This window comes from Phaseolus vulgaris, chromosome 1 (assembly GCF_000499845.2).
Source record: "Phaseolus vulgaris cultivar G19833 chromosome 1, P. vulgaris v2.0, whole genome shotgun sequence".
Taxonomy (NCBI): Eukaryota; Viridiplantae; Streptophyta; class Magnoliopsida; order Fabales; family Fabaceae; genus Phaseolus; species Phaseolus vulgaris.
In genome coordinates this window covers 13,419,205-13,429,869 of record NC_023759.2, presented here as the reverse complement: position 1 = coordinate 13,429,869, position 10,665 = coordinate 13,419,205, and the positions used below count along the sequence as shown (strand labels likewise).

Here is a 10,665-nt window from a genome sequence, read left to right as displayed (position 1 = left end):
TAAAGCGCCGGTAGAATTCAAAAATCATGTTTCAAATTTCAAAATCCAAAATGTATTTCAATAAATTTATTTGAGAGTATATAATCTAGAAATGTATTTCGAATAACGTAATCCAAAATACATTTTTAGATTATATAATAATTAAAATATATTTCTAACTTTTTAAGTTGTATAATTTGAAAATTATAATTTATATATTATAGAATACATTTTTTGATTTTTAAATTATATATATCAGGTTAAATAATTTGAAATAGATGTTTAGATTATATAATGTAAATGATTATGTAATTTAAAATATATTAATAGATTATTTAATTGAAATATATTTATGAAATTTAGAAATGTAAATCTAAAATGTTTGTAATCCATATATAAATTTGATATTTTCCTTATCTAATGGAGGTGTAGAAAGAAAAGATGGAGGTAGGAAAATGTTATATTAGTAGTAGCAGCCGAGGTGGGCCATATTTTGATTGGTCGTTTTGCTTAGGTGCCAATGCGTTTTGGCGTGTGATTGCGCTGTGATCCGATCAGAACAGAGGAAGGAAAGAAGGAAGGTAACAATGGCGAGTAGGTACTGGGCAGTGTCTCTTCCCGTCCACAACTCCGCATCTCAACTGTGGAACCAAGTTCAGGAACGAATCTCAAAACATTCCTTCGACACTCCTCTCTACAGAGTAATACACAGACTCTCTCTCTCATTCTCTCGCGATTTTTTATCATCTTATATTCTCTCTCGCAGTTCAATATCCCTAACCTCCGCGTCGGAACCCTAGATTCTCTCCTCTCTCTCAGCGATGACCTCGCCAAGGTAACTCAACAATCTGCCGAACCTCTATTTTTCCTCTGATCTCGCGTCTCGATGTGCTCAACTGCTTCCTCTGTTAATTTTAGTCGAACAATTTCGTGGAAGGAGTGACGCAGAAGATCAGGCGCCAGATTGAGGAGCTCGAGAGAGTTTCCGGCGTGGACGGCGGCGGCCTCACCGTCGACGGCGTTCCCGTGGATTCCTACTTGACCAGGTTCGCTTCCCTTTTCGTGCATACTTGCTATCAATCTCTTATTTGTGATTGTTCCTGTTGTTCGAGTCGCATTTGTTTATTTTTTTTTGTTTTTTTATTGGTCCAGGTTTGTTTGGGATGAGGCCAAGTACCCCACCATGTCGCCTTTGAAGGAGATTGTGGATGGTATTCACAGTCAAGTGGCTAAGATTGAGGATGATCTCAAGGTTTGTTAGATTTATGCCATTTTTGGAAGCAGTTATGCAGACCTTTTTGACTTTTATAGTATAAGCACTTGTATATATTTGCTAGAGCAAATGAAAATAGCTTATGATGTTACAGGATAGCTTATGAAAACATCTTATAGCCTATATATAAAGCAGTTTAACCTCTTTTCTCCTTCAATTATAATACGACCTTTGGAGATGGGTTGTTGTTGCACTAGGTGGCATTATTTTGTTATTGGTGGCCTCTGTAGCGCTGAATCATTCCATGTTTATAGTGACAGCGAGTAGTGAGTTATAATAACTGTTTTGCTTACCTTATGGATAACTTGGGGTTTTGGAGTTTGGTTGGTATGTGTTGTGGTTGCTGTGCATGTATATGGTAGTTAATAGCATGTCTTCGGAAAGCTTGTTATTAGGTGAGGTGAGGTTTGTTTTTCACTTAGTGTAGACTTGTTTTTCCTATTTAAATTTGGGCTTAGGGAGAGGAGAGGAGGGATTCTATGTACTTAAATTAAGAATTGGTGTTGAGGTAGAACAAACTTGACTACTCTAAATTGAAAGGTGTTTGTTATAATTATATAAATAAGGTGCAAATTCTTTATATTCAGGATCTAGATTATGTATGTATTATTAGGAACATATTTATTTTCGTATCATATTTATTAGAGGATATCAAATCTTCTCTATTTATTGTATTGATTCTATTTTATCAATATAAATAAAACATTCGTGTTGTCTTTGAAACACACGGTTTTATGTCAATGTCTTTCTCTTTCCTATAGTTTAAATATCTATTGCTTTTTCAAAATCATATTGGCCCAATAGACCCATTATCTCTTGAGGATTTTTTTTGGGTGAACCTTTCTCATGTTTGTGTGCATTATTTCGATACCATCGCCAACGATTTTTCGAGCGACCTCCACCTATCTACTCGTCATCATGCATGTCATCTCTCTCTCTCTCTCTCTCTCTCTCTCTCTCTCTCTCTCTCTCAGCTTTGCAACTGCCACCAAAGCTTGCGGCGATGCCTAATGGTCGATCAATCTATGCCTAAGTCACCTTCTTTGTGACCCTATCCATTGGATCTCCAAAATGGAGAATACTTTGGATACGGTGATTAATCCTAACGATGTTATCTCAACGGACTTGAGGTTGGAATTGACACTATTGACACTGTTTGTGGGGAAAGAGAAGTTGTTCCATAGACGAATCCTCATTCCCTTAGCCCTCGATTGGGATCTTGTTCCGGTACGCCCAATTGTCCCTTGTCGCTTAGGAGTCGTGGTCAATGATAATTTAAATAAACCTTCCTCCCTTAACACTCCAAGGCGCCTTTCAGGGACAAAACCGTGATGGAGCTCCAAGTTCTATACTAGACAATATTTCGAATACGGTGATGAACCTAACGATGTTATCCAACGAACTTGAGATTGGAACATTGACACTATCTGTACGGATGGAAAAGTCGTTCCAAAGACGAATTCACGTTCTCTTAGCCCTTGATGGGAGGCTTGTTTTGGTACACACAATAGTTCCACATTGCTTACGAGTCGAGGTCAAAGGCAATTGAAATACACCTTATCTTAACCCTTTGAGTTGAGACAACTTTTAAGGACAAAACTGTGGTGGAGCTCCGAGCTTCAAAACAGACAATATCTTGGATACGGTGATTGACCTTACAGATGTTATTTCAATGGATTTGAGATTAGAACAATTCACAAGGTATACATTATGTTGACACATTTTCTGAACTATGTTAACCTTAGTTATCATCAATTTTCCACTGCACATCATACTTGTTTGTCCTTATTATCTTATGTTCTTATTCTTACGTCTCCTTTTGGAGCTTTATCTCACCTATAGTGGCAACAAAGCATGATTGATGAGATGCATGCCCTTCATAGTAATGGTACTTTTGAGTTGGTTTCTATTATGGATAACAAATCAATTGTTTGGTATTGGTTGTTATACACAAATCTATGGACAAGATTATATTGACACTTTCTCTCTTGTTGCCAAAATGACATATGTCTATCTTCTCTTCTCAATTATAGTTATTCTTCATTGTTCTCTACTAACTTGAGAACAAGATTGAGTTTATTCATGGTGGTCTTGATGAGGAAGTCTATTTGGAGCAACCTTCTGGATTTGTTGCTAAGGGGAAGTTGTTTTATATGATGTCATCTTTGTAGGTCCTTGTATGGTCTCAATCAATCACTCTGTGCATGGTTTGGGTGGTTTCGAATCGTCACTCATTTGTTTGGAATAATACAAATTGATGCTGATCATTCTTTATTTTTTCGTAATTTTCCCTAGGATGCATTTACCTCCTTAAAGCTTTTTCTTTCTTAGCCTTCTCAACTACAAGCCTTGTGCTTTTGAATGCCATTCTAGGATAAAAGCCACATTTTCCTTTGGCATGTTATACTGTAAACGAGACGATTACTTTCAACAACAACTTCAGCGTCTATGTCCAAGGGTGATCTCATAAGCTCATAATGACCAACAACTCCTCTTGGAATCTTCATCACCTTCTACTAGATGGCAAATTCTAGCTTCTTGTAGGAAAAGTGGTTGTTTGAGTCATTTGTTAAGAACATTTTAGCTGGCCTCAGAAAGGTTAGACAATCTAAGAAAATCGTTCACTTTGTACATAAGGAACCTCATTATTGTATGTGTAGGACGATGATGCAAATTGTGAGTCCCTATGCAACTTTTCCCTCCAAGCAACAACGACATCTTCTTCTAATAGGGTCCTTGAGAATCTATCACAAGTATGGATCTGAGTCACAAGTACGACATCTTCTTACTCAACAATTCCAGACAAAATATCTTGGACACTTGTGGTACAAAAGCTGCATAGTCCAAGGATGCCTTGGTCATATCTCAGAGATAATATGCTCTAAATATTCTAGAAGAAATAGGGATGTTAAATGCTAAACCTATGGACACATCAATGGATTTGAGTGTAAAACTTGTACCAGATCAAGGAGAATCATGTTCTAACCCTTGGAGATGTAGGCAATTTGTTGGTATACTCTACATTGCATTTGTAGTTGGTGTATTAAGTCAATTTTTAAACTCATTATTATCAAGATCATTGGCATATGAATCCTAAAGTATATTAAGAATTCTCCTACAGAAGGCCTTATTTATGAAGAATAAGGAAATATTCAAACTATTGGGTAGTATGATGTAGATTAGGTAGGGTCACCAAGCGATAGGTGCTTCGCTTCAGGATATTATGGACTTGTTGGATGTAACCTAATATCGTGAAAGTAAGAAACAAAATGTTATGACAAGATCAAGTGCAGAAGCAAAATACAAGGAAATAATGTTAGTCATCTGTGAGCTCATTGGTTAAAATTACTTCTCAAAGCTTAAATTTGAAGAAAATTCCGAAATGCACCTTATATGTGACAACTAGGCTACATCATTACACATTGACTCTTATGAGAGGGCCAAACATACTAAGGTAAATTATCATTTCATAAGAGGAAAGTTATTATTATAGAAATAAGGTGTAAATCCTTCGTAATTAGGAATATCTAGATTATATATGTATTATTATAAACATTTTTATTTATTGGCATATCATATCTTTATTACTAAAAGAATTAAATCTTCTCTATTTATTGTATTGATTCCATTTTCTCAATATAAATAAAGTACCTGTGTTGTCTCAGAAACATATGGTTTCAGCTCAATGTCCCTTATAGTTTTTAACAGTGTTCACTTGAGAAGGAAAAGTGATGGATCTCAACCATTTATATATCAATATTTAGATTCCTCACTTTTCCTCCCAACATGAACCCCTTATTTTAGATGGTCAAATCCATGAGGAACATGCAATTTAATCAACTGTGTTTTTTTGTTTAACTCAATATGTTGTGTGCTTTAGTTTCCTAGACTTTAATTAAAAGTTAAAACTTGACATCTGATTGGGCAACCTTTTCTATGGTGCTGCTATCAAACTGTCAACTGTGGTGAGTTTCTTAATCGTTAACTCAATAGGTTGGTTTGTAGTCATGCAAGGAAAAGGAATAAGATTTAACCTGTCAATCACACACTTGTGATGATGGTTCTTCATAATATAAATGACTAAGGATTCACCTTTCTCTCTCTGTTTTAGCTTGCAGAGTAACAGATAGATAATAGTTGTTACGTCTATCATGTTCCTTGTTGACCTCTATAAGAGTTACAGACCCTTTATACTTTATATGACTTGTAGTTTGAGGACTGTTGGTGTTGAGGGAATAAAACAGAGCAAGATATTTGTGAACAAAAAATATATATTTTATTTCACTGCTACTTTTCGAATAAAAATACAATCTCTCTAAATAGTCTTACAACAGACTTCTCAAATTCTACCTTCTCTATCATAAAACCTATACTATAATTTACATTTAAATCATAGTATAAATGACATTCAAAACTAGAATTAAAGATAATAATTATTGGCTATTCAAATGCTAAAATAAAACTGATTACGGCTGACGGCTTTGAGTTTAATGCTAACAAGGACCTTAGTTGTCCAATATCATATAGTAGGCTCATCGCTAAATTATTGCATAAGATAAGGAGGAGACACTTTCTTGTGTCCAATTCTCAAATATCGTTGGTCACTTTATGTTGTGGATTTTACTGATACCGTCCTGGTCATCATTTGTGACATTAATTACAGCTTGGTATCTCACTTATAAATAGCTTCATTTCAGATCCTTAAGTTACATGCCAATTTATTGTTATCCGCATCCCACCTTGGCTATTAATTACAAAAGACCCCACTATAGTTGTTTGTGTCGCCCCCAGTTGTTAATTTTGTTCTTATCTGAATAATAGTATATTAAAGAACAAAATCCCTGCTTATTTTGCATGTTGCAGATTTTATTTTATTTGGCCCCTGAAACTTTGTCTTTCATTCCAGGTTCGTGTTTCTGAGTATAACAATATTCGTAGTCAGCTTAATGCTATCAACCGAAAGCAAACTGGAAGGTGTGTGGATTTTGTTACGACTGATAATATTTTCGAATACAGTACTGTCTTTGGTGCTTAATATAAGACACTTTAAACTAAAGCACACAAATAAAAATAATAATTTAGTTGACTTTTTTGATTTCTTAAAAAAATGTTATAAATGCACCACATTTACCCTTGTTTTTAGTGACTTTTAAAGTCCTCTTCTCACTGTTTATTAATAAAATTACGCACACTAATGATAAAATGTCTTTTATTAAGGATTGGAGGGAGTGTGTTCTATTTCTTTGCTGACCTACTTGATTGTTTCAGCTTGGCAGTCCGTGATCTTTCCAACTTGGTAAAACCTGAGGACATTATAACTTCAGAAAATTTAACTACCCTCCTTGCAATTGTTTCCAAGTATTCACAGAAGGATTGGCTTTCAAGCTACGAAACATTGACAGATTATGTGGTAAGCAGTACCATATTCTCTCAAATTTGAATTTCTTTTGCTATTTCCCTTGAATTATTGTTAACAGATCTTAGTTGCAAAATCCCTGTATTAATCTAAATATGCCAATTAAGTTTTTGACACTGTTAATAAGTTTGAGCTTGTTGTTTTTCCTTGCACAATTTCTTATTCTGATTCTGTTTAGAATAAATATTTTAGGTTCCCAGGTCTTCTAAGAAGTTGTACGAGGACAACGAATATGCTCTTTATACTGTAACACTCTTCAGTCGAGTTGTAGAAAATTATAGAACTAGTGCACGGGAAAAAGGGTTCCAAGTAAGTATTTTTATTAATATACATATTCTGTCTTAAATTTGTTAAAATTGGTAATATCTGTGTTCTCTCTTGGATTTTATTAGTCCTGCCACTTTTTAATGGAAATTTGTTGTATGTATGAAAGAATGCATGATACCTAATGCCAATGTTAGTATCAATTCATGAGTTGATGGAAGTTGCTTAATTTAACTTTATGTCATTGTATTTAGATTCGTGACTTTGAATACAGTCAAGAAACACACGAGAACCGAAAACAAGAGTTAGATAAATTGGTACAAGATCAGGAAAGATTGAGGGCTTCTCTGTTGCAATGGTGCTTTACCAGTTATGGAGAGGTATTAATTTTTTACGTCATTTAATTTGTAGAAACACCTTAGAATATTGTACGACAGGATTTACAGGTAGTGTGGTACGAAACAAAGGAGATTATAGAAACATGCCTAGTTAAAGTACTATTTTCAAGGTGGATTTCTTATACCTTGATGTCTGTTTATGTATTAGCCTATCTGGGACTGGCATTTGCAGTATGGTCCTAAGTTTCTCTCCTAATTTAGTAGCAGTTATTGACCTTAATTTTTGACTTGTTTTACCTTTTTTTACTCAACAATTATTCTTTCCTTGTTATTCTAAACATGGTTCTTTCTCACTACTTTTTACCATATATTTTCCCAAAGGTTTTCAGTTCCTGGATGCACTTTTGTGCTGTGCGTTTATTTGCTGAGAGCATTCTGAGATATGGTCTGCCACCATCTTTCTTGGTAATATATACTCTATTGAAATCAAAGTTCCATTTAATCACCCCTGCTTCCCTATTTTCAAATACTGATCACTGAGCATTGGGTATTCCAGGCATGCGTTCTAGCTCCTTCTGTAAAATCTGAGAAGAAAGTACGCTCTATCCTTGAAGCGTTGAGTGATAGTACAAACAGGCAAGTGGCTTATCAATGACTATGGTGTATTACGCTTTTTAGAATTTATAGCCCTTGGTAAATTTACACACTGCCAGGGCTAGTGTACAGAGGTACACAAGATCTGTGTTTTTTTTGGTTTTGCTATGGGTCATCTCAACCCTTGACTAATTTAAACTCATTTGAGACGTTGACATGTTTTACAGCTATATGAAAAAGGAGAGAAACTAAACAAAAAGAACTGTTTGTGTTTTTCTGAAGATATAGTATACTTGTTCAATAGACAAAAATATTGTACTGGTCTGTTTGCAGTTTCCAATGTACAACAGCAGTTTAAAACATAGGAAGTTGTTGATAGTAGATTGTTATTTTAAAAATTGAAGTTCTTGTATTCTTTCTTGAGATTTCTCTAAATAAAAATAAAAGAAAAAAAGTAGATCGAGATTGTAGAAAACCTTATGATTGCTAATTAGATATTTTATCTTTCTATTCCATTCTTAGTGGTGACAAAGTCAATCGTACGTGAGATTCATTTTACACTATTCTTTCGGATCTTACCTTGAAGATTCATTGCTTGTATATGTGCATATTCTGATTATGTCCGCTCATAAACCCAATTTGGGTACTTCTGCTCCTGTACTTTAACGAACTTGCCTTCCTCTACACACTATTTATTTGTTTAATTTAATGCACACTACTTTTTACCTCTTAATTTGTTTGACTACTTAGATGCTGATATTGTATCTTTTAAATTGTGTGTGCAGTGCATACTGGAAGATTGAGGATGAAGTAGGTGCTGGGATGGCTGGCCTTGCAGGTGATTCCGATGCCCACCCTTATGTTTCTTTCACTATCAATCTTGCTTGAACACTCAGCAACCTGCCCTGGCTCATAATTTAAAGTCCGCTAAGGTCTCCTTTGGTCAGCAATAATGCCAATGCAGAAAGGATTTGAAGATATTGTACATTACGATCATATTGCATTCTTTGTTATTTATCTATGATATATATAATCGAAGCAATCAAAGTTTGAAGAGGGTCTAATGAATTTTAAGGGTAGCGTCTGGTGCCAGGATTGACCTTTAGCATTTTGTATTGTTTGGTGTGAGTTTTATTGTATGCGATTATGTGAACTTGGATAGCTAACACTCTTGCTCATCCCTTTAGAGAATAATACAGCCCTTCCGAGTGTAATAATAAACTGTTATTCCTACGCAATAATGTTGTTTGTTATTGTACTTCTCAATTAATCACTATTTAAAGATGTTTTACTTCTCAATTGGTTCGAGCTATTTGATAAATCTTAAGGAATTCTATTACCATGATTTCTTACTTAAAAGAATTTTTTGCTAACTATATGCTTTCTAAAGATCGAATCTGCACTCAATTTCTTCCTAAATTCCTTTTTTTATGTCCAAAAAGGGGGAGAAACTAAATTAATAGGCAACGTTTAATCGTTTACTATTGATGTTTGAATTGATTAGGTCATAAAAAAAATGGGAAGATTGTTGAGACATTTGACACTCTCGATGATTTGCCTAGATGGTTTGTTAAGGTCATATGGTCTGTTGAACCATTAGACAATCTAATTATTAGAATATTATATGTGAAGTGTATGTTTTTATGTTTTGATGATAACAAAAATTAACAAAAAAAAAGCTAAATCTAGTTCAAATAACATGCATTACATTTGTTAAGACTTTAAACGATTTAAGATCTTATAAATGGTTTGTTAAGACACTAAACGGTCTCGTCACCAGAAAGTTATATTAGTGTAAAAAGAAAAAATGATCAAATTCAAGAAAGGGGTGAATTGAACCTGAAAACCTTTTAGAACTTTTTTATTTAGTTCAAAATGCTTTGTGAATCAACATATAAAAATATTCTAGTATGTCTTTTAACATGTTGATTACCTGAACTAATAATAATAACATAAAATAAACTAGAATTACAAAAATTAAAGAGATCAAGAGAACAAGACAAACCAGTTTATACTAGTTTAGTACAGTCAATGTTTAGTACAGTCAATGAACCATACCAGTTAAGCTCACACTAAACATAGCAAAATTAAATTACAAGTATATCAAGAATTTACTTCTTATAACCTATAAGAATAGATTCAACAAGACTCTGTATAATTCTATTACATATTTTAAAAGTTGAATACCTTATTCAAAAATACAACTTGTAATCTACCAAACACAGTATAAAGGAAAGATTTTACCTAATTCTTTTGATTAGAGTTAAATCGAGCAAAATCGGGTTTACAATTCCTTGAACATTCAATATGATCTCCAAGACTTGCAAACAATGTTCCAAGACACAATTTTAATCTTGAAAATATTCCTCTCTCAAAAGTAATATGTATCTTTCAAAAAATTTCTTGAAAAAATATTTTTAAAACATCTAAGAACTGAGAGTGTATCTGCAGTAACCCTCTAAGCATCTACAATTTTGTTCATGCCAAACGGTCTGATGAGCGTGTTGATCAAATAACAGGTTTTGATTATAACAATGAAAAAAAATCTTTTTAAAACATATATCTACTAAATACATGTTGAATCAAAGGGATATTATCCAAAAAAGAAAATATTTCAATATGCATATTTGGTGGAGAGACTTTGTTTGACCCTATTTTATTTATATCTCTAGAATTTATCTTTTCTTAAACATATTTGTTCAAATTAAGTCTTGCAAATATCTTTTTAATATATGGTGAACCTATCTAAATATTTTCTAAACAAAAACAATTTGAAAATTTGAAAATCTCAAGTATTCTAT

The 10,665-nt window shown here is 33.7% G+C and overlaps 1 protein-coding gene across 1 annotated transcript; it reads left to right on the top strand.

Moving 5' to 3' along the window:
- The first annotated feature begins 404 nt into the window (after positions 1–404).
- LOC137813627 (V-type proton ATPase subunit C-like) lies at positions 405–9,105 on the top strand. Its single transcript, XM_068615976.1, has 11 exons — positions 405–680; positions 746–814; positions 898–1,025; positions 1,132–1,231; positions 6,159–6,226; positions 6,521–6,662; positions 6,861–6,977; positions 7,187–7,312; positions 7,652–7,735; positions 7,827–7,906; positions 8,650–9,105. The coding sequence occupies exons 1-11, from the start codon at positions 567–569 to the stop codon at positions 8,750–8,752; spliced, it is 1,131 nt and encodes a 376-aa protein (XP_068472077.1). The 5' UTR covers positions 405–566; the 3' UTR covers positions 8,753–9,105.
- The last annotated feature ends 1,560 nt before the right edge of the window (positions 9,106–10,665 follow it).

What these genes read in the sequence shown, in the direction of transcription:
- LOC137813627 (XM_068615976.1), top strand. Translation starts at nt 567, where the DNA reads ATGGCGAGTAGGTACTGGGCAGTGTCTCTTCCCGTCCACAACTCCGCA. An exon ending in TCGACACTCCTCTCTACAGA is followed by an intron (nt 681 to 745) that starts GTAATACACAGA and finishes TCTCTCTCGCAG; the next exon opens with TTCAATATCCCTAACCTCCG. An exon ending in AGATTGAGGATGATCTCAAG is followed by an intron (nt 1,232 to 6,158) that starts GTTTGTTAGATT and finishes CTTTCATTCCAG; the next exon opens with GTTCGTGTTTCTGAGTATAA.